Below are 27,414 nucleotides of genomic sequence, written 5' to 3' on the forward strand. Positions count from 1 at the left end.
GGGGTCCTGGGAACCCGGCCAGTCCCGTGATGATGGCTACGCTGAGGGACTGTCCCGGCTTGGGAATCTGCTGGATCTCAGCCTTTGGGGGGGGGTCTGTCTCATTTCACTGCGAGGCTGACTTGTACTGGTTTTCTGGATCTTTTTGCCCGTGACCTTCAAGTGCAAGTTCCCAAAGGGTGGGGATTTTTGCCTCTTTATGTGGGAGAATATTCCAGAAGACTTTTTGGTCTTTGTAAATACCAGCCTCCTTTTGCATCCATAGCCTATGGCTCTGACACGGGGCATTAGGATTTGGGCAAGTATCTTTAGCCAAACCTGTTTCTGAAGCTTTCTGAGCCCTTCACTGCACTGGACCTTTTGACATTTATGTGGTCAGTGGAAACTGGAGATTTGATGGATCCTCTGATGGCCCTGCAGCTGAGGTCAGCGCACTGCAGTGAGATCGGGCCCCATGTGGGGTCTGTGGAGGGGTCTTTGAAGCTGTTGTCTGTTTGGCCAGGGCGGGTCCCTGCCTAGTTCATGTCTTCAGTGGGGAGGCAGGGATGGATTTCATGGCTGTTCACATTTACCTTCCATCCTTTCCTCCTTGGTTACACCATTTGTCTGTGTGACCCAGACACTTGGGTGGGAGGCTTCCGCCTCTTGGAGCCTAATCTATCCACGATGCTTCTCTTAGCTCCAAAATGAATGATTTTTCAGTTTCTTTTGGAAAAAAATTATTTACAACGGTCGCAGTGAATAAACGTTGCTCATTTTGTCTACATAATAAAATTTAGGACTAACTCCCTCTGCCAGAAGCCTTCTCTGAGGGCTCAGAAAAGTACTCGTCTTAAAAGGTGATAGAAATTTTGCCTTAAAAATTACCTACTTCTTGATTTAATACTGAAACGTGTTTCCTATTCTTAAAGCGATTTTCCTCCCAATCATTCTTGGTCCTCTTCTCGGGTTTCTAATTAAGGGCAACCTGGGTTTACGAAGGAGAGAAGCAAGTTTTCTGAAGAGGACGTTCCCAGAGAACTACAGGTTCCCTGTGGGAAGGGTCTGGGCTCCACCTTGTGAAAGTTTATCCCGACTCAGTTGGTCCATCTGCACTCAGTCTTGGCTCCTTGATTTAAAAGGTGTTTGTAAGCACGGCTGGGGAGGACGGTTGACATGGGCAGTCAGGCAGGGGACAGAACCAAGGTGGGCGGGCGGGTGGGCTGCTTTGACAGGTCATGTTTAACCCCAACCATCTTGGGCCAAAGTCTTGATCATGGTTTACAGTAAGGTGGTGTTCAAGCATCCCATGAATGGACCACATTGTGTAGTGATCCTCTGAGGGAGATCCTCAGAGGAAGCACATGTTTTGCTTCCTAGAAACTAGCACAAGGAAGATGATGTATTTAAGAAACGACCATTTTGTGAGATGCAGACTGAAATGGGTGAGGGTAAATGAGAAACCTCACTGAAGCCCCACACACCGCCAGGTAGGAGAGGAGATATCCCCGTGCGATGAGGAATAAAGGCATATTTTTCTTTCCCTTGACTCTTCATCCCATTCAATCCACCAGGTCCTGAAACGGAAGTTGACAAGAGGTAGTCATTCGATTTGCACTGAATGGCATGGGCATCAAAGGGTACCCAGAAGGACTGGGGGGAAGCAGGAATGGCCCCCAGGGCCTGGGTGTCAGGTTACTTGGAATAAAGGCACTTGGAGCTACTGGAATGCCTTTCACATTCAAATCCTAAAGCTAGTTCCTGGAGATATTCTCTTTCACATTTCAAAAGACAAAAAATATTGAAGAGCTGATAGCTCCCAAATTCTTAGGGAATTTCATAAGCGCAACATTGATTTATGATCTGGGCTGGTCTGCAGGGCGACTGATTATTGGGGGTTCCGGGACAGGTAATAACTGAGGCATCAGTGAAGCCCGTGGGGTTTGTCTCTATGCCTTCAAGTGACCGTATGGAGGAATTAGGACGGAGAGAAGACTTAACATTTTGATCAGGCACTGTCTGCAAATGTTGTGTGAAAACCAGGCCTTAGGAACATGTAATTTGGATGAGATCTAGTACTACATCGATAGGAGGAGATGGAATCCAGTTTTGGTTTTGGTCTTACATTCGTGATTTTGGCCACTTTTCTTCCTTTCTAAGAGTTGACCATCTGGCTGGGCTCTGGCCAGCTTCCAGCCTTATCAGGTGGAGCCAGGATTACATCTGTGTCTCTGCATTTTGTATCCAGGTTTCTGCTGAGTCCAGCTCCTCCATGAACTCCAACACCCCACTGGTGAGGATAACAACACGCCTCTCCTCAACAGCAGACACCCCCATGCTGGCAGGGGTCTCTGAGTATGAACTGCCGGAAGACCCCAAGTGGGAGTTTCCAAGAGATAAGTGAGTATTTCTATCGAGCACAGCCCCAAATGGAGACTTAGGTATAAATGGGGATATTGGAGTGACATTTTCTTTTTATGACCCATAACTACAAAGGTTTTGTTGTGATGAAGTCAACCGGAGTGAGTAACATTGTATTACTAAATAACCATCTCCTGGAAAAGAAAAGAATTGATTCTTTCTCTCTGGTCTCTTTTTTAAAAAATAGTTCTTTTAAAACAGAGCTACTAAGCCATGACCGGTCTCCAAACAAGATGGTACCTTGTTAGCATTTTTTAAAACTTTCTAGACAATTCAAACCCAGTCAAATGGAATAAAAGTGGAATTATCCTATTTTTTAGAACAGATCTGGCATTCCGCCTTCAGGTTACTAGAATTTGACTGTTCTATAGTTCATTTCTTTGGCGATATTAGGTGTAGGATAGAAATCATCTTAATCTTTACTCAGTGTTACTGTTTTTTATTGGTTATTAATGTAATATCACGCTGAAAAGCTTCAGATGTGGTACCTGATGTTGAATTTCCTGTGGTCCATAATATTTTCCTTACTGGATGATGTAGAGATGTTCCAATCGGATGTTCAGTCAGAGCGTAGCACCTGGACTCTTTCGAAGGCATTCTAGGGAGTTGTTTTTTATCTCCTGGTCTGGCTTCAAGTTCATGTACTTTGGGCTTTGTTGGACTGGATTTGAATCCCAGCTAGTGGCTGGGCAACCTTCCCTGAGTTATCTGATGCACTTAAATTCATCGCTATGAAATGAAGGTCATGCTACAGACCTCCCAGGACTGAGCACAGTTCTTAGCTCATGTGAGTTTGCCTCCCTTTCGTTTCCCTTTCTGCCTTTGGTAACCTGGGAGCTCTGAACCGCAAACCTCAGCAGTCAGTGGGACAAATCTTGGGCTAGTAGCCTTCTGTTTTCCAGGTGGGGACCAACTCCCAGGCCTGCCTCCTGAATGGAGTACGATGGTCATTGGAGGGCCATCAGCTCTCTTTTCCGGGTACCTCTTGTGGTAATGAGAGTCCAAACAGCTTGGGAGTAGTGGAAGGTGGAAACGGCTGACTGCACATCTGCGTCAAATCAGCTGGAATAAGCTCTTGACTTGCTTCCATGCAGCTACCCTACTTTTCTTGACATTTGCAGTATCGCCCTGAGATTATGTCAGAGAAGTGTTTAGTTACTATAGAAGGCGCTCACACACAGATTTTGAAATACCACAGAGATCAGCTTTTCCAGAGGCTGGATGATGAGCTCTGTTTGGAAGGAGAGGTAGCTTATACAACACTTGGAATTTTGATTCCCACAACTCCACACCAGTTTTGTTTCCCAGCAACCAATTTAGAGATATTAATGTGCACCGTAAGCGAGGACCAAATACCTGTACAAGTATCATTCTGTTAAAGTGTTAATGAAAGTCGTTTCTAGTTTGTTTGTGCACCAAGTAAAATGACCATTCATTCATTCATTCATTCATTCCGGACTTGTTTACCTGGGGAGGCACCAGAGGAAACACAAAGCATGGTTTCTTTACCTACAGAATGTGGAGAGAGAAAAGGGGTATTTCTCGGCGTTCTCCCAGCTCCTTGGTTTGATTCTCTAAGTAGGTGGGTGGGTTCATGTGCTCATTCCTGTGTAGACATAGGGCTGAACTGGGGAGCTGTGATCACATGGTAAGAAATGGCAGCTCTCGGGTTGTCCGTGGTTTTTGCCACCTGTGTGTGATGCCACAGTCAACAGTGGGAGTCTGTATGTGCCGAGCTGTTAGCTCCCACCCCGGGGTACCCCTAGTGTGGAAAATCTGAGTGCTGAGCATTTCCAAACAGTGTTTAACACAAACGGAGGTGGAGCAGATTTCCAATGAATGAAGGCTATTTAGAAGCAGTTTATTAGATTGGAGGCAGAAGTTATACAAAGAAAGGATTGTTATGCTTGTAGTAGCAGGGCAGTAGGACATAAATTAGCCATTTTTCCAACGCAAATGTTTATTTTCTGCCAAGATATTAAATTTTAGTTCAGCATAGAAATGGAATGACCTCAGCATAGCAAACGTTGCCCTCAGTCTTTGCTTAGCTTTTGCAAACCTTGTGTACTCACCATAAATACAGTTTGCTAAGGTCAGCTCAGTACTTTGCTGTGTTAATGCTTAAGAGGAAAAAAAAACCCACATTCATATGTACTCCAAAGACTTCTCCATTCTCTTGGTTTCTGGAATGCTATTAGTATGATGTGTATAGAGCTTCTGAGCTTAGAAATTTAGTTTGTTGTGTTCACTTTGGGTTTTCTTCATTATTAATTTTGGGTAGTCATAAGATTTTCTAAACTGTTACGTCAAAAAAAAAAATCCCCTCCCCAAGTTTTAGATTTTTTTTGGCCTTTAGTGAAAAATTAGAGAGATGCCTTGAAGTGTGTTTAAGATTCATAGTATCATGTAACTTGGCCCCAGAATGTGACCGTAAAATCCACTGGTATTTGAAGAAGAGTGATTTTAAAGACATCACTTCAGAGACAAAAAATAAAAACAGCTTTAACGGTATTCTTTGCGGTATTCTGAATTACGAATATTCGATTGGCTCAAGATCAAAAGCTCCTCCTTGTTACCACTTAGGAAAGCTGACCATCTCACTAGCAAGGCTCCCTTCCGTAAAGAAAATAAATCCAGAATACAAATGTGAAACTTAATAGCTGTTCCGCCAGTAATTGACATTCTCTAAAATGTCACTAAGAAAATACTCAAGCGCGCGTGTACCCCATGTCTCATTAGTTCCATATGATAAATGCTCCATGCTTTTGCAAGCCGCTGAAAGATTTTTATATTTAGTTCTGGAATTTCCCTCGCTGCAACCCCTTCACCAGATGCTGTGTGCTAATCCCCTATTTACACATTTAGGCTGACGCTGGGCAAACCCCTGGGGGAAGGTTGCTTTGGGCAAGTGGTCATGGCTGAAGCAGTGGGAATCGACAAAGAGAAGCCCAAGGAAGCAGTCACGGTGGCAGTGAAGATGTTGAAAGGTGAGTGGGGAGGGGCATAGGTGGGGGCGGGGTAGGTGGGGGTAGGGACAGGCGGGGCTGAGGCAAGGCAGGAAAGTCTTATCAAGAATGTTCCTTTTGTGGCATGTGAACTCTATCGTGGCAGCGGGTCAGAGGGCACATAGTTGACCTAGGGGTTGAGGAGTTTTCAGTATAAATCAGCATCTTGGACAGACTATTTATCTTGAGCTGTGTGCACTTATAAAAAAAAACCCGTTTTGTCAGAAAGTGGTAGCCTCCCATTCTTCATTCCCTCTATATTTGTTTGTGCTTAGAAGACACCAGCTCACATTTAGTCAGTTAATTCTGATGAGCGTTGGTATGTTGGTCTCTGGGCCCAAACCTTAATTTACAAGTTAAGGGAAACTGGCATTTTTGCAGCGAGCAAGGAGGGTTGGGGAAAGGAGGCCACACCTTCTCTTTCGTGAGAGGAACGAAGCAGAAATGACACTGGTCTGGGACAGTCCTTAGAAAGCTGAAAGGGAACTAACGGGATTGGTGCTGGTGCAGAACCTTCTGGGACGTATAAATAGTTCCCCTGCGATGTAAATGTCAAGTGGCATTCATGGAACCTGAACATTTCTGCATTAACCTTCCAACCCTGCATCATGCGTAGGTCCAGGGAGTATAAAGAACTTGTAACCATTAACTGCTTCTTTCTGTGGCATTCTTTTATGGGAGGAGTTACAGGGAACAGTCACATGATAAATTCAACGGTAGGGGTCTCAGAAAGGACAGCCCAAGCTGAGATTGTCCCATGGGTCCCGGCAGAGAGGTCTGTTCGGAGGATGTTGGGTTCCTGACACATTGTAGGCGCTCGAGAGTTAGGCCTTCTCTTTGTTTTGTGGGTTCTCCTGGGATATTCATCATGTCCCTCTCTGAGGGAAAGTAGCAGGCTGGAAATAGTTTAGAAGCTGTTGAATCTTAAAGCTATTGATCGAATGGCTCCCAAGGAAAACGAGGGTGTTTTGAGCTGCTTCCCACCTGATGGTTTGATGCAGGGGAGGATACTTGTTGGCTCCACCCACAGAGGCAGCCTCCTGCCTGCGTCCTGCGTGGCCTAGGCCTGCCTTGTATGGCAGGTGTGGCGCACTGTGTGCCCTGCACAACCCAGCCTTGGCAACCTCTGGCCACAAAGCAGGGGTGAGTGTTGGGGGAAAGGCCCAGACTTCCTGTTTCTTGCAGCAGAACTTCCCTTTTGGGTTATGGAGCTGAGTTACCTGGGGATATTGCAGGAGGGGAGGTCTGGGAGTTCTGTTCTCTTGTTACACCCCAGCCGGCCTTCTGTGTAGGATGGAGAAGGACGTTAGTCCCAGAGCCCTTGTGACGTGCCCTTTTTATAGCCAGAGACGAGAGAACACCCTGAGCGCTGAGACACTGGTGGGGCCCCTCCCCGCACACAGCAAGAGCTCAGTCCTCCACACACGTCAGTGTAGATTTTACACTTCAGTCAATTGTGTTGCTCTTCCTTTTGTGAAACTCAAAAGCTTTATTCAACATGGCTCCTAGCCGTGTTGTAATCTCACTTTTTTAATACGTCCAGATTTTTACATATTGAATTAGCTTGAAGTGGGGGGGTGTTGCAAACAGAAAAGTCTTGCCACGTTTTAGAAGCTAACTATGGGCCCGTGGATGCAGGACCTAAGCCATTCTTGCCTGAGATGATAGACAGAGGTTTATAAAACTTTAAGTTTTTAGGATGGGGATCACAAATCCCTTCGAAAAGCCTACAGAAGGCATTGGACCGTCTTCCACTAAGAACGCATGTGCATCCACACACTTTTTAAAAAATTTTTTTATTTATTTTAAGTGTGTTTTTCCGGACCCATCAGCTCCAAGTCAAGTAGTTGGTTCAGTCTAGTTGTGGAGGGTGCAGCTCACAGTGGCCCATGTGGGGATTGAACTGGTGACCTTGTTGTTAAGAGCACCACGCTCTAACCAACTGAGCTAACCGGCCACCCGCACCCACACACTTTTTTACATAGCTGTGGGGTGTCCCCGAAACCCATCTGTGAATGTTCTCAGGGTTCTGAGGGCTTGAGTTACCAACACGTGGTCTGCAGACGGTCTGTAGTGATTTGAGGTGTCCCATTCTCCCTCTGCCCCCTCTCCACATGTCTGCACGGTTGCTTTCAGGCACCATGAAGTTTGATGTGGTTTTCTGAGGCACCTTGGACCTGCCAGAGGATGGGTTTATTTCACGATTGAGTTCAACACTCCACGTGTATGAGGTTTGCTGGAAAAGAATTGGCCTCCGTGGCAGGGGCCTCTATTCTAGGTCTGACTTTTGACCCTGTGGACCCCAAATTAGCTATTTGACGTGGAGTAGGGCAGTTCCCCATCTCGACTTTTGCCCAATAAAATGAGGGAGAGGACTTGGAAAAAGTCTTTTTTTTTTTTTTTTTTTTTTTGCTGGAAAAGAATTGGCCTCAGTGTCAGAGGCCTAAAAGTCAATTTCATGCTGTTTCAACTAAGTCTTCAGCAATGAACAGAAGAAATGAACTGATTTTTAATTTACCTACTGTTCGTAGATGATGCCACGGAGAAGGATCTTTCTGATCTAGTGTCAGAGATGGAGATGATGAAGATGATTGGAAAACACAAAAATATCATAAATCTCCTTGGAGCCTGTACTCAGGATGGTGAGTAGCAGGAAAAATGCTTTCATTCAGAGTCTCCACAGGTCAATGTTAGTGTCATGTGGGAAACAGTTGGACTTTTGGGTTTGCTCCTAGGGACACCTCAAGTGAAGTTTAAGTTCTCTTTAAAATCCCCTAGGGGAAAATAACAATCCCCTAGGAAGATGTGCCTGGCCCTGAACACGAAGGGGACTTTGTGACGGTTCCTGGGGGACTGGGGAAAGACGGGGGTTGGGCGACTTTGGACGGGAGGCCTGTAGGGCCCTACTGTTTGGAGGGCGTAACCTGGAGGGCGTCTGGAGAAGGCGGTCTCCTTATGTTTTTGTATTGTGAGTGCTAAGAGAAGTTTCTCACAATAAGGTCCTATGTTTTGGTTGACAAGTTCTCTTAAAATGGGGATTGAGGAAGCCAGGTCTTGCTCTGGGCAGCAGATGCCCACAGAAGGGCTTCCAAGAAGAGCTTAAAAGAGGAGTGAGGTATGAAGGGACATATCACCTTCCTTAGGGGGGAGAGACCCCTGCTCCTGTCATCTAAGAGCTCCCTGGCACTTTGACAACAATTAATCAGTTGCAAATGCCTCTGTTTGCCTCAGCAATGTCTCTTTTAGGTCTATACCAGGAGTCGAGGACGATTGTAAATGTTTTCGGCTGTGTGGCAACTACTTATTTCTGCTGCTGTAGTGTGAAAGCAGCCACAGCCAATACAGAAATGAGTGGGCCTGGCTGTGTGCCAAAAAGTTTTAATTACAGAAACAGGCGGTGGGCAGGATTTGGCCTGTGGGCTGTAGTTTGCCAGCCCCTCTTCTGTGGTGTCCATGGAGAAATGACTGCACATGCGTATAAGGAGACATGCATAGGAATGTTTGTTACACACTGTTGATCAGTGATGGCCCCAGTCTGGAAGCGTCCTACAGGGGAATGGATAGATGCGGTGGTGCATTTATATGGCAGACTATCCAGGCGTACCTTGGACATGCTGCAGGTTTGCTTCCAGACCACCTCAATAAAGTGAGTCACATTTGTTGGTTTCCCAGTGCATATAAAAGTTACGTTTCCACTCTCCTGTAGTCTGTTGAGTGCAATAGCATTATGTCTGAAAAAATGCTAACTGTAATTTAAAAATACTTTATTGCTTAAAAAACAAATGCTAACCGTCATCCGAGCCTTCAGCGAGTCGTAATCTTTTTGCCGGTAGAGGGTCTTACCTCGATGTGGACGGTCAAGAGTGGTGGTGGCTGAAGGTTGGGGTGGCCGTGGCAGTTTCTTAAAAAAGGCGGCAATGAAGGGTGCCACATCGATCGACTCTTCCTTTCCCTTGAACACTCACAGGCCATTTCAGGGCTATGAATTGGCCTGTTTTCAACATTGGGTCTCAGAGAAGAGGGAGGTCGAAGGAGAGGGAGAGAGACGGGGAACTACCGGTGGGTAGAGCAGTCAGAGCACACACACCATTTATCAAGTTCTCAGTCTTATGAGGGCACAGTGTGTGGTGCCCCCAGTTTCATTTGCAGCATCAAAGGTGACTGATCACGGATCGCCACGGACACATATAATAATAACGCAAAGTTTGAAATGTTGAGCAAGAATTACCAGCATGGGACACAAAGTGAGTCAGTGCTGTTGGAAAGTGGCGCCGACAGACTTGCGCCGCACAGGGTTGCACAAACCTTCCATTTGTGAAAAATGCAATATCCGTGAAAGTGCAGTAAAGTGAAGCTCAATAAAGTGAGGTATGCCTGTGTGTCGCTGTTAAAAGGAATGGTCTAGATTTATTATCAGCCTAACTGGATGTCACAAGGATAACGTGTAGGGGAAGCCTGTTGCAGAGTTATGTATCTTTATTACTCATTCCTGTGATGAAAATAATACACTGTTTATTGATCCATATGTGTATGTAAAAGAGTGCAGATGAGCTGGAAGGAACAAATTGATGCTCTCCATTGCTTTCCAGGAGGGCGTAGGTGAGAGCGTGGGACTGATGTAATTTCTTAAAGACTTTGGAGGCTGTCTTGACCGGGTGTCGACTGTCATTGGGGGAGATTAGAAAGCAGGCGTGTGTGCTTTTCTGTGTGTTTAAATGAAAACACACAGAACAAGCACTGGGTGTGATAACTAAAACTTCTTTGCTGAGCTGCCTGAGGGCAGAACCTGGGTTCAATCTCCCCCCACAGGACCACTCTACGTCATAGTTGAGTATGCCTCGAAAGGCAACCTCCGCGAGTACCTCCGAGCCCGGAGGCCACCTGGCATGGAGTACTCCTATGACATCAACCGTGTTCCCGAGGAGCAGATGACCTTCAAGGACTTGGTGTCATGCACCTACCAGCTGGCCAGAGGCATGGAGTACCTGGCTTCCCAAAAAGTGAGTCCTTCACGTTCTCCTCGGTGGGCTGGATCCCACTTAAAAATGTCTTTGAAGAAAGCAGGTGATTTGGATGTGCTCGTTTGCTAAATCAAGCCCTTGCTTGTCTTGTGCAACCGGGGAAACATTTCTTGCATTATGCACATTAGGGTTAAAAGCTAAGTGGCCTCAGAAGCCTTCAGTGATGCTGTAGACAGGAGCAGAAAAGGTGTCTCTTCTCTGAGAGTGCCGGGCGTGACCGTCCCAGGACTCAGGCCTCCAGCTTGAGAACAGCTGGTTTAGAGCACGCTGCCATTAATTCTGATGATTTGGGGGCTTTATTTGTTTGATAGTTAGTGAGTTTTTGGACACAGACTTTCTTTCAGAGTGGTGGTTACAGTTTTGAGTTTGAAATGTGCTAAAAATGATGATCAAGAGAAGGGATATTTTAGTAATATTGAGTCCTGGATATTATCTGGGTTTATTTTGTCTCATTCAGTGGGTTGACCCTCTGTGGTTAGAAGTGGGCCAGGTCCCCTGAGGTGAACCCCCTGCATTCTAAGAATGCCACTTGTCATGGAACTTGAAACATCTGAGTTATTCCCAAAGCAGTTAGACAGGTGCCCACATGTCCCTCTGGGGCATTTAGGATGACACTTGGGTGGGTGTGGTCTTGCACAACTCCCTTCTTGGGTGGGGTCAGACCCTACCTGCATTGGAGCTTGATGCAGCTTTAGGAATTCCTCAGGTCCCCAAAGAAGAGAGAGTCTCTGGCAGGAGTGGACCTCCTGTCACCTGGGGGCCCGGGCTGGGTCGTGGTCGTGTCAGTCACACGAGTGAGTGAAGCAGCCGCTGTCAGATCACACAGCATGTAGGCATTTGGGGTGGGTTTGGGGTGCTGTGTTTCAGTCCCTGCTGTCTGTGGCCACATGGGAACATTGCCAGAACTATCACACGTTCTGTGTTTTGTGTTTTGGTGTTTTTGTTTTCAAAGAAGTCCAGAGCTGAAGACTTTTTCCCTGTAAAATCTCCCAATGTATAGATTTTAGAAAACGAAAGCACAGTTTTGCATTCTGCGGTGGTGTGTGTGTGTGCATGTACGGGGCGGGGTGGGGGGGTTGCCAATCAAAAAGCCTTTGGCACGAGGAAACAATTTGATTGAGAATGTGGAACATGCGACAAGACATCACTTCAAAGTGTCAGCATCATGAAAGACAAAAAGTGCTGGGGACACTGTTCCAGATTAAAGGCGGCTAAGAGACATGACGTGACATGCAGATGGCTGATCCTAGACTGGGTCCTGTTATGGTGGGAGATGGGGGACAGCTTTCATAAAGGACATTGATGAACAATTGAAATTTGAATATGGACTGTATATTAGACAATACAATTGTTGGGGTTAAAATTGGGGCATGGTGAGAGTGGTATCGTGTTCAGGTAGGAGGTACATGCTCAAGGATTTAGATGTGAAGTATCAATGAGGTCTGCAACTCACTTTTAAATGGTTCACCATAAAATATGCCTGTGTGCACGCGTGTGTGGGGGGAGGTTGGGTGTGGAGAGAAAGAACGAGCAACCAAACAGGCGAGTGGCAAGCATGGATATCTATTGTTCTGTTTCACCTTGTCTGTAGCTTTGAAATATTCCTAAATAAAACCCCAGAGAAGGCAGCCTGCTGCCTGTTCTGACCCTCTGGTCTTGGTCACCCCGGGCACTCGCTGTGTGGGAAAGGGGGAAACATTTTTTGGACGCAGCGAGCTGCTGCTGCTAATACAGAGCTAGCTGGTAGTGGAGCTGCCTAGTCATTTTATTCATCCTCAGCGAATATTTCTGAGCATTCCTGGTTCAGATGCCTCGTGCCCCAGGTTGGCTGTTACAGAAATTGGCCAGAACGGACGCAGTCTTTGAACTCTTGGAGCAGGCACTGTGTGTGACAGTAGGAGAGGTGAACAATAAATGTGGAAATAAACATATGTAAAAAGCTGAGACAAGTACTGTGGAGAAAGCAAACAGTGTAGAGGCGGGAACAGTGGGGGCTGGGGTGGTTAGGGAGGGAAGGTGGCTGGCTGCTGAGCACGCCCGCAGAGGGACACGCAGTTCAGAGACTCTAGGGAGGAGAGGAGGGTGTGAGATGTGGCTGGAGACAGGCAGGCCTGGCTCGTTCAGGATCGTGCAGCTGCAGGCAAGGTCTCTGGACTGCACTCTTGGAGCTGCAGGAAGCCCCTGATCAAGTCTGTGTGGTAAAGCTCACTCTCGTGTTGCATGCACAGTGGGTTGGGAGTTCCGAGTCCTATGAAAGGTGGTGGTGGTGGTGGTTTGGACGAGGGTTGTTGGCTTCAAAGACACTAGAGAAATAGATTGATTTTGGATACATTTTGCTTTCAGGTTAGTGAATGGATTGATTAGATAGGGGAGGCAGAGGAAGAGAGATCCGGGATGAGACCTGGGTTTCCAGCTTGAGAAATTGCATGGTGTTGCAACTAGCCAGGATGAAGAAGACTAGGGGCTGGTCGGGGGAAGATGGCCGGAATCGATGTCGTTGAAATTTCAATGCGAATTTAGAATTTGTCTGAGAATTCACGGGCAGATGTCGACCCGGAAGCTAAAGGCGGAAGCTTGGCTGGACTACACTTTGGGAGCCAGCAAAGGAAGGTGTAGGTTCAAGCCATGGGAATGGACGAGGTCATTGGTGGGGGTGGGTGGGGATATGGTTCACAGAGGCCACAGGAGGAGTTTCAGGCAGGTGACTGGTCAGCGGGGGGCCCTTCTGCTCAGAATGAGGAGAGAAGAACGTGCGTCGGAGCCGGCTGGTGGAGCCAGTGGCAGACGCCCCCTTGCCCCCCAGTCCAGACGTCTTTGACATCCTTCCTGTGTTAGAGCTGCTTGGTATGGTGGAGAGAGAACCACGAGTCGGGTGAACTGCGAAAAAGGGCAAATTGAATACATTCTAGAATGACAGACTGAAAATACCCTTATTAATCGTGTTACGATAATGGAAATTACCATTATTACTGATCGCTACCACTTTTTGAGACCTTAACATCTGCCAGCAATGGAGGCAAGCATTTTATTACATACGATATCATCCATAACCTCAGAACAACTCTGAAGTGGGTGTGATTCTACCCCCATTTTGTGGCTAAGGTGCTAGACTGTTAGGAAGCACCAGCGACGCTTTGAGCCAGGTGCGTGTGAATCACTGTCCTCATTGGAGGTCTGCAGAGCCAAGTGGCTGGTCCCAGACCGGGCCCTTTGGTTCTCTACCCAGCCACCCATTCGGCTCCCCAGCCTGCCCTGCTCTCAGGTAATCCTGCCTCCCTCGGGACTGAGGGGAGGACCCACGAGATGCCTGGTGTAGGGCTTTGTTCACTAACATGGGGGAGGGTGTAGAAGGGACAGAGCCGCGTGTTCTTGGGCTTTGCAGGGTTCTGACACCCGTGGCTGACAGCCACGTGCAGCTCAGCACCTCGACCAGGTTTGAAGAGGTAGATAAATGTCTTCAGAATGGTCCCCATGAGTGGAGCCTACTTCCAAAAATGGAGGGCTGATTCCTGAAGGTGGACAATGAAGGATCCAGACAGTCAGATGCCGGCCTCCCCACACCCATTGCCTCATAGTGGGTGGGATGAGCCTGGTAGAGACCTGTGTCTGGAAGGAAAGGGCACAAAAACAAAAAAGAACCTGACGAGTGAGATCTCTGGCTCGTTACTGAGGGAGTATGACTATGAATTCAGCCCAATAAACACTTTCTGGGCCAGGCTGTGTGCTCAGCGCTGGGAAGATACAGGTGTGTGGGGGAGGGCGGGTGGGGGCCGGTGACTATGGGCAGACGAGTGAAGAAACAGCGTGATGTATACAGTAACGCAATTAGGTGATGGGGTGTTTGAGTCTTCTGCAAATTATGAAAGCCTTGCTATTTTTCAGTTCAAACTACCCTATTTTTACCAAATCCTCCAAACAGTTAAACCTCCAAGGTGTTAAACCCGAGTAGGTTTTTTTTTTCTTTTAAGTAAGTGCCAGCTTCCCCGTCTCACAGGTTGCCGTGTGCCTTGAATGCGGTCAGCAGAGGTACCCAGCACACTGTCTGGGTCAAAGCGGGGTAGTTTTCCTTCCCTGAGTGACCCAGTGGCTTTCACTTACTAAAGAAATGGGAGACCAAACAGTTGAGGGCCCGAGCTCTGTAAAGTGGTCAGCTCTCTGCGCTGGAAAGCAACTCAGATTTCTGCACGTGATGGGGATTTGGCTTGATTTCTTTCCTTTTCTTGGGTTTGGTTCCAAGTCTCTTCTTGCTCAGCCCAGCGTGAGGGCCTTGGTGTTTGCTCGCACCCTGGGATGCAGGAGGTGGGTGCTCGATTGGGCTCTCGCGGAGAAGGTGGTGGAGGTCGCCGTCACGGGATCGCTGAGCTGAGCCCCGATGTGTGGTCGGAGCCCAGTGCGTGGGAAGCCAGATTCTACTGACCACACATTTGCCAAACGCACAGAGCTGGTGTCGGCAGGGAGCACACTGCCGGGAGAGTTTGGCCCAGGCCTTGGAAGTTCAATTTGAAGAGGCCTCCAAAACCAGGAACGCAGCTCCCACCCCAGCCAGCTCCCCAGGCGGCTGCTGGGAGCTCTCACGTTTCCTGCTTCCGTCCTGGCGGGGCTCCGGCACGCTTGTGGGCTTTCCTGCTTTCCCTCTTCTGATCTTAGCCTATCCAGGGGGCCACAGAAGCATATAAAAACAAGGAATGGGGGTGGCGTGAGCAGAACAAAAATTCCCCACTTACTCTTCAGAGACAGTTTGGCTTGCAACTTTTTTTTTGGCCTTTTCGTGGAGTGCCTATCTAACATCAGCCCACTTGAGCCTTGTTGAATGGATTGTTAAGACTCTCCTTCATATGTTTGTTAACCATTGCTGGGAACCTGTGAAAAAATGTTTGATACGGATGTTTTTTCACTTCTTTATACCTTTCCCCAAAATAAAGGGATGATGATTTGGGAGCCTAATTACCACATATTGTGATGAAATCTTGGTATACTAAAGTGCAACTAAAACTTTAACAAATGAGTGTGTCATTTGTAGAAAGGAAAAATAGAAGTTATAATGACCGGATCTTTATGAGGCCAAAGAATTAGTGTCAGGACTATAAATCCAGCTGCCCTGGAGTGAGCATTCCAGCTTGTTTTATCCCCATGCTTGTGGCAGACATAGGTTGGGCCCCTTGTGGGGGCTAGGAGTTGTGCTAGGACTGGACTGAGACTATGTATAGACAGGTATCGTCCATGATACAAGGCAGGAGAGGACATGATCGATCCTTTCAGAAACACCACACACATGCAGGCAGCATAGAAGGTACAAATAACTCTTAAGTTTGGGAGCCTGGGGACCTGTTGGGGAGGCAGCGTGGCCATCTGTGAGTGTGAGGGCTGGGCGGTGATGATGGACTGCAATAAGCAGTTAGCAGTGAGAAGGCAGTGGGGTGGACAAATTGGAGAGGCATTTGGAGGTTGAAATCAACAGAACTTGGGAGGAGTGTATAAAGAATTCTGGCGTATACTCCTCTGACCAAGAGAGACCAAGAAGACAAGAATCAGGGGAGTGGGCCATCGATGTGGAAATGGCCCGTAGCCTGCTGAAAGTGAGAACACGGTCCCAGGAGAGAGGTCAGGATGGAGAGAGGAATTTGCAAATCTCGAGGATGTACCTAAGAATCGAAGCCCTGAGGATACGTGTATATGGAAATATACAAAATTGATGGGACATTTCTTCTACCTTGGGGACGGGAAGAGAGGAGGTGGCCAAGGAATCTGAGAGGGTGGGGAGAGAAGAAGAGTGTGAGCCTAGAGAGGAATGGGGTGACTCAGTGGGGGGACAGTTTTCAAAAATGAGCAAGAAGCCAACAGTGTCCGGAACTGCAGGGAGGGAAAGATTTGAGGCAGTAAGAAGAGGACACTTGGGTCTGACAAGAAGCTCTTCATAACCTTTCGAAGGGCAGGGATGGGAACAGGTTGGAATGTTTGAGGAGTGACCAGGAGGTGACGACCATGTGATGTCGGAGTTCAACCAGCTCTTCTGAAAGTTTGGCTGTAAAGGGCAAGAGATCAAGTGTTGAGATAAAAGATTTTGGGATAATCTAGTACAGATCTTGTGTGCAGGAGGCTGGTGGTCTCCGTCAACTGTAGATAAAAGAATGTGGTTACTTAATTGGCCTGTGTGCTTTTCTGTCTGTTGTAAGACAGTATATTTCTTTTTTAGCCTTGAAGTATTTTAAAATGAGGTGTGTTTTTTTTTTTTTCCGATTTCAGTGTATTCATCGAGATTTAGCAGCCAGAAATGTTTTGGTAACAGAAAACAATGTGATGAAAATAGCAGACTTTGGCCTGGCCAGAGATATCAACAATATAGACTATTACAAAAAGACCACAAACGTAAGTCTATGGCAATGATATAGTGGGGAGGGGTGGAGGTGTCACAGAATGTTCCAGAAGAAATATGTAGAAGCACTGATGAGGGTTCATTCCTCTGCCCTTCATTTCTGTTCTCTTGCCTTACTCTTCACAAACTTCTCAATAAGCAAATTTTGACTATCTTTAAGAAACATTCAGTATATGTGAAACATTCATACAGAATAATCAGCAGCCTCTAGGATATTCATAAGACTCTTTGCCAATAACTTTTCCTTGCAAAGATTAGGGCTTGGGCGTGTCTTTTGCCTAGAAGTTGGTCAGAGTGTGTCTGCGTCCTAGGGAGATTGATGATAAAAACAGTCCAAGGGAAAAACACTTTGTTTTTAATGTGCCTGAATCTGTGCATCTCACACGTTATGGAGTTGTCCCACTTGGAGCTTATTTCTGCTCTGACGGGCCAGTGAAAGTCATTGGAGCGTCAGCTCTTAAAATAGGGCACAGCCCGGTTGAGACTGCTAAGTAAACTGGTTTCAATATATTGGTTTGCTTTTTTTTTTTCATCCACACTCCCAGGGGCGACTTCCAGTCAAGTGGATGGCTCCAGAGGCCCTTTTTGATAGAGTGTATACCCATCAGAGTGACGTGTAAGTAACTCCCCTTTCTCTGGCTTCTCCATCGGGTTGACTTGCAAAAATAGTGCATGTTTATTGTCTTTCTTCATTCTTTGGTGCTTGCTGCGTTTTGTACATTCATAGAAGGTGCGGGAGCTGGCCTTCTCTAGAAAGGATGGATTTTATGGTAGGCTGGTCACCAGTGCTCGGTTGTTACTAACCTGCCTGGCTTCAAAGTGCACGGGACGTAGGACGGCTCACCTCCTCCTGTCAGAGCAGAAGTCCCCCCTTTGAATTTATTCACGGACACGCAGCTACCAATCTGCTATCTCATTTGCCAAGCTGTTGGCGTGTTCTTCACTCCCTTAGTGAAGGAATCCTGAAAGTTTCCTCCATGAAGGTGGTTTGTTGAATTTCTCCAAATTTCTCCCAACCCAGGTTTGTCCTTAGAGGTGGAGGCTGAGTGGCACATGGTCCTGCTCAGGTGATCTCTGCAGGGTCTGCTCGCTGTTTATCTTTTGAAAAAATTCTGACTGTGTCTTAGCATCTTTGATAATTATAGAAATATAGTGAGCCCCGTATAATATTTCTATCTATTAGGATTCACTTAAAAGTACTATCAGGGTCAGGCTCCAATTGGTATGTTCGAATTACAGATTTGGCTGAAAGATGTTACCATTGTGGGAAGCTGGGCGAAAGGTACAGAGGATCTCTCTGTATGGCGTCTTGCACATTTCCATGAATCTCTAATTATTCCAAAATAAAAAGTTTAAAAAACATCAGCTGAGCTGTGTTTGTGCGAGCAGGAGGGTTTCTGGGGTAGGCACGATTCCACCCTCTCACAGAGGGGCCTCCTCAGCAGTCCTGGAGGGAAGGCATTTCTGCAGCACGCACACTGCCTGTGTTGTGCTCCCGCTTTGGCTCTGCACAAACTGGGGACAGTTTCATTTCTGAAACTTACCCAGATAGAGTCAGTAAGGCTGTGTTTCCAGAGCCATGAGGACGTAGCTAAATGCAGGATTCTCGGCTTGATTATCCCAGAAAGTGAGCCTCCTGAATGAGACTCAGAAATCCAACTGTGGGTCTCTACAAGGTCAGGTATACATTCTGCCCTGTGCGATGTTTTCAGTTTCTGTTGTATGAAACTCAGCTGGGTGCAGGATGCTTCCAATCACAACGCCAGCCCGGTGCTAATTCCCCTCCGTGACCTGAATAGGTCACAAACCTTTGTGCCCTCAGATGCTCCTCTCGCCATGTCGGGCAGCTGTTACCGTGCAAAACGAGCTCGCTAGCCTTATTCTGTCATTTGCCCGCCCTGGTAGGTCATAGCCCTTGGGTCGGGCACGTAGGCCAATGGAAGAGTTGGTTGGGAGCGTGAAGAGCCTTGCAGCTTAGGATTCAGGGTCTTCACATTGCTAACACTGCATTTAAGACGAATAACTTTTGAGAGTGACAGAAGAAGAAACCCAATCCGAACTCTCCACCAAAAAGAAAAAGAGCGATGGTTTACCGTCACTTGTCTGTTGATGGAAAATTCAACTGGAACATCCCCAGAGATGCTCCTGGGGGGGCAGGAAGGGGCATGTAGGGTGAACTGCAGGAGGCCGCAGGTCGTCTGTCTTTGAATGGAAGGAGTGAGTGGGCATGTCTAGCTTTCGTGATTTGGGCGGGTTAGTAACGCTGTGTTTTCTCCCTTCTCTGCAGCTGGTCCTTCGGGGTGTTGATGTGGGAGATCTTCACTCTGGGGGGCTCGCCCTACCCAGGGATTCCCGTGGAGGAACTTTTTAAGCTGCTTAAGGAAGGACACAGGATGGATAAGCCAGCAAACTGCACGAACGAACTGTAAGGGCCGTTGTCTCCCTTGACACACAGTGGACCCACCATGCCAATAGCACTTCTCCCGACTTATTTCGGTTTTCTAAACACGCTCTAAAAAGAAGAATTGCTGAAGCTTTCTGGGCTCCATCCCAGAACTGAGATAGATAGCTACACTGACAGCCATGCCTGTCCAAAAGAAAGAACATCATTCTGAGGTGTATGGAGTGAGTTTTAAATCACAGAGGGTGTCGGGCTGCCCGCTGAGGGCTCCTGACTTTGCAGAGTAAGACGGGGTGACCTTCCTGGGCCACTGTGCTGTGCCTCGCTGTTGGCTCTCCTCAGTGACAGGAAGATACATCTGGCCCTCCCTCACACACGTGCTAGGAAGCCGTGGAGCTTGCCCCCGCAGGGTGTAGGATCAAAGAACGAACACGACCTTTCCTCACAAGTTGCGCCTGGCCCCAGCACAGCAAGTGGACCGCGTGCTTCTGCAGCTTCTTTGTGATCACTGAAAACTGCTATTGTAGTCTGACATCGACCGCCTTTCCTGAGAGCGAGGGAACGAGTGTCTGGTTCCCTCTAGTTTCCCCCATATTTTTAGGGCAGAGAATTAAAAATCTGTCCAGGTGCCATCCTTAGAGTACCAGATCTGACTCTAAAACTGTGAGCTGATTTCTAGAAAAGCCTGCCCCACACTGTTAGTGGAATTATGCTGTGTTTGTGACATGTGTCTTGTGCAGGAAAACCAGTGCTTTGAAAAGGGTCTCTCCGCCCTCCCCCAGGATTAACTAAGAAGAGTGATTGTCCCAGAGACTGCAGTCTGTGGTGTATCGTTTCCTGGGATTTTATATCTGTAATCCCGTGAGTGCTTTTTGGTGTACAGTGGACGTCTGATGAATGGCCACATTTTATAGCATATTATATAAAGGCATTTATTGTGCGCCTTGGTGTTCCTATTGCTCTCTTTCTAATAGAGCAGGCCTGTCGAAACCCATAATCAAGATAAGGCCTGGGAGCCTAGGCCGATCCAAGAGTTAATCAGGAAGTTAGTGTGCAGCTCGGCAACGGCCGATTAATTCATAAGAAACTTACCTTGACGTTGTGGTTTTCAAACTTCATTTTTTTTTTTTTTGTTTAACTGAGGAAGCTTTGTCCACTAGAATTGTTAAAAGAAAACCCAAAGTATCAGGCATAGATCCTAGAAATCCCTGTGACACTGAAAGTAAACGGACACATGTCTTTCTCGATAGCGTAGGTACCTTCGTCCCACATGTTGGGTAAAGGTGTTTCTGTCCATCCAGTGCCTTGGAGAGGAGCGAAGTAGTGGCTATTTTGGGAAAGTGACTCACCACCTTCTGATTTAGTTGCTTGAAAAGTTCCGATACATTTTCATAATGGAGGGCATACCGCCGTATTGCCTCTTAAAACTGGCTGATAGCCACGTAGCTGGTGCTTCACAAAATGAATTCACCAAGCAAACCCATGTTTTTCAGGTACATGATGATGAGGGATTGCTGGCATGCAGTGCCCTCCCAGAGACCGACGTTCAAGCAGTTGGTGGAAGACTTGGATCGAATCCTCACTCTCACCACCAACGAGGTAAGGAGCTCCTTCCCGAAGCCCGTGAGCCTTGCTTGGGAACCAGCTCGACTTTGTAAACGCAGCCTTGGCTGTTGGAGTCTGTGGCATCCTTTATCATTTTTCCACAGGGGTCAGGCAGAGTTAAACTGTGTTCCTCCCAAATCCTGATTTTTCTCAGAACTGCATTTTGAGAGTTCTGACTCACAAATCCAAAGACGGAGGGCTCTAGACGTGAGGCTGCCCTGCATTGTGGCTTTTGGGTGGCAGGTCCTGGTGTGTGTGTGTAATGGCGAGTCGGGAAGGGAAAGAAATGTCCAACTGCAGCATTTGGGTTGCATGGGAAGGAGCTTAGGATTATGGGCTGGTTGATTCTGTGCCCTGGTGACCAGCGTGAGAGCTGCTGATGTTCCGATACCCATGGACTTGGATGCACTGAGGTCCTGCCCTTCCAGCTGCCATATAGCACATGACCCAGCCCTCCGTGACCCTGTCCGGGAATGAATGGCGTGCGGCTGGTCTCCATCGATGTGCTTGTCAATGTACACACAGTTTCCTATCATGAGTGACTTACATGATTTTAAGGGAAAACCTGGACCTTTTGTTAAAATATTTTCTATGAAATACGTGTAATCTGCACACGCTTCTATCCCTCACCGCCCGAATTCAGCCATGACAGTGGCTGCTTCAGTGTGCAAATAGTGAACTCTGTGGTTGTGGAAAAGAGTCTGATCAGAGCAGGAAAGATGACATCCCACGATAGAGAGAAATTGTTAGGGAATGAATTTGTGATCTTTCACAAGAATGCAGAATAGTATTCATTCAAACAGGAAGAAACCCCAAACAAATCCACAGTTGTCTTAGCAACAACAAAAAGGTTAAAATTGCCTAAATATTTTAGAAAGAAAATAATACATTTATTTTTAAATCATACACTTAATAGTTTTAGAGTGATTTTTAAAAAAATTAAATGTTATATGCAGCCTTGCGCCAGCAGCATTATCTTATGAGTCTGACTGTGGCTGATAAAGGGAGAGATTGCATTTAAATGAATACAGCTGACCTTCAGAAGTTGAAAGGAAAGGAACAGTTCAAGGGGAAAAAAAACACAACTTTCTTCTCCTGCCAAAATTATTGTTTCTAGTATAAGTTCCTTTAACCCTAGACTTGGAATCCACTGATATTCCTATTTTTTTCCTATCAGATCTGAACATTTATGGCTTCATTTAGAAGCTGGGAAAGCACTAAAGTTCCATTCTAATGATCTTATGTCCATACGCACTGCTATATATTTATATGTTTACATTTTTAAAGTGGGACTGTTCATACTGACATTTACATCTAGCATCCTAAAATGAAAAAGCAGAATGCCCTATTGTCTGACGGATATAAAAATCGAAGTTTCTTTTCCTTCTGAAAATCATTACCATATGCTCAAGAAAAATGGTTCCATTTAGGACAAAATTTCATTTTTATCATTGTAAGCAAAAAGTTCGCTTTTGATGTGGTGGGCGTGTTTGTTTCCAGTTGTGTGGTTAATGCTGCTGTTGTTGGAACTGACACATCCCCCATTCTCGGATGGGGACTCTTTCTCTTGCCAACCCTGGTGATGAATTATAGTGGGGTTTTTTTTTTTGTTTTTTTTTGTCTTTTAAAATGTGGAGTCGCCAACATTCTGTGGGCTCTTTTCTGATAACACTGAGGCTGGTTGTGCTGTGGTCTGCACTTTTTTGCCCCCCTCCCCCAAAAGGCATGTGTCATAGGACAGTTGAATTCTGGGTGTGTGAGTACAACAACCAGCCCAGTGTGCTAGCCTAGTTGAGGCAGTTGAGACCCAGAAGTTCTCCAGTTGAGAAATCTTTTCATAGTTTCAGAGCAGGGGTCTGCAAACCTTTTCTGTAAAGAGCCAGACAGTAAATCTTTTCAGCTTGGTGGGCACATGTCTCTGTTGCAACAACTCATCTCTGCCTTGTGTCGAGAATGCAGCTACAGAGAGTGTGTAAACGAGTGTCTATGTTCTGGAGGCAACTTGATAGACCCTAAAATTTAAAGTTTATTTGAATTTTCTGTCATTTTATATCATTTTAATGCCATGAGATAGTATTCTTCTTTTGATTCCTCCCCTCCCCCACACATTTAAAAATGTTAAAAACCATTCTTAGCTCACAGGCTATAGATGCACAGGGAGTGAGTGGGCTCTCGCCCTGTCATAAGTCGAAGTAAGTGTCATCCTGGGGCCATCCGGTGGGCAACACCAGTGGATGCTCTTAAGAAGCAGAAGAATCCTTTTTGAATTTCAAACCTTCAAACTTTTGAAATTTAACCTCTGTCTTTCTAAACTTTTAACAGCCTATTGTGGATTTAATAGATACATGAGTATATCCAAGGCTTTTGCGAAACTGTTTACATTTCCAACTCAGAGAGCGTCTAAGAGTAATGAATCACATCTGTGAAATTACCCACTGAAGGAGGACGTATTCCCCGAAATGATCCTCGAAACGGCAATAGTCAAATGTAATTCATAAAATAAATATTCATGGTCCCCACTATTGAAAGGGGTCCTGGGAATCCACATGTCATGCTTTTACGTTGTGCTGGGGCTTGAATTTGAACCCTGTTCTCTAGCGAGGAGCCAAATGACAAGGAGGTCACGTGACTCCATAAGTCAGGTTGACAGCTGAGCAACTACAACCCAGCTAGGTTTTAGCATTCCCTACTTGTCAATTATTTATCCGTGATTGGTCATAAAAGAAAAGAAAAGGACAGCCAAAAGTGAATAGCGTCAGGGTCTTGAGGTCTTTGTGGGAGCCAGGGTGGGCTAGGTCTCTGAACCTTCAAGGGGCGCCTCCATCCTGTCCCGACTCCCATAGCAATGTCTCAAGAGCCTACATGTGAAATAAAAGTCTTCTCTTCCCTTCTTTCAGGAATACTTGGACCTCAGTCAGCCTCTCGAACCATATTCACCTTGTTATCCTGACCCAAGATGAAATAAAACGTCTCTCTTCCCTTCTTTCAGGAATACTTGGACCTCAGTCAGCCTCTCGAACAGTATTCACCTAGTTACCCTGACACAAGGAGTTCTTGTTCTTCAGGAGATGATTCTGTTTTCTCTCCGGACCCCATGCCTTACGAACCATGCCTCCCTCAGTGTCCACATATAAACGGCAATGTTAAAACATGAATGAGCTCGTCCTCCCGTTCCCCAAACAGAGCAGCACCAGGAACCTAGCTACACTGAGCAGGGAGGCCATGCCTCCAGGAGCTTGTTGTCTCCGCTTGTATATATGGATCAGAGGAGTAAATAATTGGAAAAGTAATCAGCACACGTGTAAAGAATTTATACAGTTGGAAACTTGTAATCTTCATCAGGAGAAGAAGAATGTTTCTGGGGCAATGGACTGCCATGGGCCACCACGCGCCCGTGACCCACTGTGGGTACTGGCTGTGGAGCAGCCGGACTCAAGGCAAACATATGTTTTTGCCTTCCTTGTGAATTTTGTAATAATTGGAGAAAATATATGTCAGCACACACTTACAGAGCACAATTGCAGTATATAGGTGCTGGATGTATGTAAATATATTCAAATTATGTATAAATATATATTATATATTTACAAGGAATTATTTTTTGTATTGATTTTAAATGGATGTCCCAATGCACCTAGAAAATTGGTCTTTCTTTTTTTAAAAAAATAGCTATTTGCTAAATGCTGTTCTTACACAGAGTTTCTTAATTTTCACCAAGCAGAGGTGGAAAAATACTTTTGCTTTCAGGGAAAATGGTATAACATTAATTTATTAACGAATTGGTAATATACACAACAATTAATCATTTATAGTTTTTTTTTTTTGTAATTTAAATGGCATTTCTATGCAGGCAGTGCATCGGACTAGTTAATCTGTTGCTCAGACTTAACTAGTTATCAGATCCTTTGAAAAGGATCTCCAGAAATATTTACAGAATATGACTAATTTGGGGAAAATGAAGATTGGAATTATTTGTGTTTAAACTCTGCTGTCAGATGACTGTTGTTACTCCGCCTCCCTGCCCATGTTAAAAGAACCGGTTAATAAGAAGGTGTTTTGTTTTGATGTGCAGCTACGTCATTGGGCCCGTGTAACCCTGAACTGTGCTTCCTGAGGCGAATGGGACCAGCGTTCTCTTAAAAAGATGCCTTAACCCATTCCTCAAGGATGGGCCTTACTTGAGATGCTAGCAGAACGTTCCTCTCTCCGGCAGCTGGCCTTGTGCCCTGCAGTTGCACATTAATCAGATTAGCCTGTATTCTCTTCAGTGAATTTTGATAATGGCTTCCAGATTTATTGGCAGTAGAGAAGCCTTTTAGGATCTTCACGTCTCATCATAGAGAATTGAAACACTGAGTTGTTCTGCTGATAGTTTGGAGGATACTTCCATCTTTTTAAGGGATTGCTTCCGTCTGATTCTGGCAGGACCTCACCAACAGATCCGGCCCGATACCAACGCCAGACGAAACATTGCCCTGTTGTTCGTTCTATATTCAAGTATTGTGTTTTGCTTTCGAAACACCTACTCACTTGCTGTAGCCATGCAACACGAATGCAGATTACACTGATTTTACGTGTTACGAGATCGGAGAAAGTATTTAATAAAACCTGTTAATTTTTATACTGACAATAAAAATGTTTCTACAGATATTAATGTTAACAAGGCAAAATAAATGTCATGCAGCTTATTTTTTTAATATTCGTGTCTCACCACATGGTTTCCTGTGCTCGGAGGTGTTGATCAGTGCTGTTTGGTGTGATTGCAGGAAAGGCAGAGAGCTGGGGGGCTCATTTGCCAAAGGGTGACTTGCCAGAGGGGTTGGCCGGGACTGAAGTATCTGGGATACGTGGCTCCCATGGAAAATCAGAGGTGGTTGGTTCAAACCCGGGCTCTGTTGCTTACTGGATCATGGGGCAGTCACTGGATCTTTCTGGACCCCAGCTGCTCCCAGAGGAGCAGGTGAGGGATGGGAGAGAGCTTTGCAAACGGAGAGTCGTTCTAAGGATGGGAAGGGTGAGAAGGGGACATGTTCAGAAGATCTGGATCTTGGGGACCTTGAAATCTTTTAAGCTGGCTTCCTTGTGATGTAGAGAGAGTAGAATTGCGTCAAATTTTCAAAAAGACAGCTTGACCAAATGTTAAAAGACTTTTACTCATTTCCATGCCACCAAGAACCTGAAGAGGGAAGTGGCATTTTGCTTGTTAACAAATGCAAATCTTGGACTCTCAAGGTTTCATTGTATCTGCTTGCCAGCCACCGTACCAGGAAAGGGAGACGAAAACAACTTGACTTCTTCCGAGCTTCAGCCATGCTCTCAGACTGACCTTATGGGATTGTTGGTGATTAAGAAGTGCCATCTTTGGGGTCATGATTGTGTTTGAGGCTCTTACTAGTGGAGTGAGGGTGTCATCAGCCATCTGGAGAATGATCTATAATCCTGGTTCCACATTTCCAATCTCCTGTGCTACCTCCCATTTATTTTCAGTAGAGTAGGGTTATAAGCCCACCCCAAAGAATGATTTTAGAAAGATAAGTGAAAGCAACCTTTAATCGTGTATAGGATGCTAATCCTGAAGCCCCTGGGCGTTTTTCCTGGGGGATCCCCTTGGCCGCGGTGGAGGAAGAACTCAGTCCAGCAGTTGTGTTTAAAGCAGGGCTTCATGTCCATTTTGGTGCTTCTCTGTGACGGTCAACGGTGTGTATGGTATGCTTTTGAGACTCAAGGGGGAGGTTATGGCTTTTCAGCGGACAATGTAGATTATAATCCTATACTAGCTATTGGGCCATTTTAATTTCAGAATTATTTTGAGAGAGAGACTTGCCATCAAGGGAAAGGAGGCAGTGTGGTCCATGAGAAGGACGGGAAATACTTTTTTGCCCTAACTGAACAGAAGCAGGGCATGATCGGAATCCTGGAGCTTGTGCCACCCCCTTGCAATGGGAATTACTTGAGCCACAATGTGATCAAGACATGATGAGATAGTCATTTGTGAAGAGCAGAGTTGGGGGCATCTTGGTGAGCAAGGGGTAGTGCCGGCCCTGCTGTCTCCAACTGGGAAAGGCATATGCAAGAGGCTGCTTCAGAAAGCTCCCCTGGTGGTGGCCTCAGGCAGGTTGGAAAGGACAGAGGAGCAGGGAGAGAAGCAGGGCATTCAGGAGGGTTCTGTGTATCCCCCTGGGACTGGGTACCCTACTCAGCCTCTCTTCCCTCCTAACCTCAGGGAGCTGTCCTCCACCAGGTCCTGGGGGAAGGTCTTTGGTCCCACACACAGGCAACCAAAACATGCAGTCACAGTAAGACATCTGGCAGACTTGAACAGCTGTGGCTTGAGGACCCAGTCACCAGCTCTGGAAAGAAGAAGGTGGTCTGCTAGCTTGTACTGTATAATTGAGGCTCTAGAAAGGTGGGATACAGAAGTCTCTGCTATTGGCAGGGTTAGGGACCTGAGGTTCCTGGAGTTCACATGGCTGGGAAATGGTCTGAATAAACAAGACGGCCACCGTACACAGTTCAGGAGAAAGACAATGGGTGGGTCACTGGGACAGAATTGGGTTTGTTTATGTCTTACAGCTGGGTGATGTTGGGCAAGTCATGGATTCTATCTGG

At 46.3% G+C, this 27,414-nt stretch overlaps 1 protein-coding gene across 16 annotated transcripts in view; it reads left to right on the top strand.

Moving 5' to 3' along the window:
* Positions 1–25,504, top strand: part of FGFR2 (fibroblast growth factor receptor 2) — a 101,633-nt gene extending 76,129 nt beyond the window's left edge. For 13 of the 16 annotated variants that reach the window (XM_033129899.1, XM_033129902.1, XM_033129901.1 and 10 more), the window contains 9 exons: positions 2,228–2,379; positions 5,266–5,387; positions 7,937–8,047; positions 10,215–10,405; positions 16,670–16,792; positions 17,345–17,415; positions 19,087–19,224; positions 20,694–20,799; positions 23,795–25,504. In XM_033129899.1, coding sequence (XP_032985790.1) covers positions 2,228–2,379; positions 5,266–5,387; positions 7,937–8,047; positions 10,215–10,405; positions 16,670–16,792; positions 17,345–17,415; positions 19,087–19,224; positions 20,694–20,799; positions 23,795–23,959 — 1,179 coding nt within the window. In that variant the 3' untranslated portion in view covers positions 23,960–25,504. Of the gene's footprint in view, positions 1–2,227; positions 2,380–5,265; positions 5,388–7,936; positions 8,048–10,214; positions 10,406–16,669; positions 16,793–17,344; positions 17,416–19,086; positions 19,225–20,693; positions 20,800–23,702 lie in introns of all 16 variants that reach the window. The other 3 variants (XM_033129904.1, XM_033129905.1, XM_033129915.1) reach the window with 1 other exon arrangement.
* Positions 25,505–27,414: the final 1,910 nt, after the last annotated feature.

Source organism: Rhinolophus ferrumequinum, chromosome 16, assembly GCF_004115265.2.
Source record: "Rhinolophus ferrumequinum isolate MPI-CBG mRhiFer1 chromosome 16, mRhiFer1_v1.p, whole genome shotgun sequence".
Classification (NCBI taxonomy): domain Eukaryota; kingdom Metazoa; phylum Chordata; class Mammalia; order Chiroptera; family Rhinolophidae; genus Rhinolophus; species Rhinolophus ferrumequinum.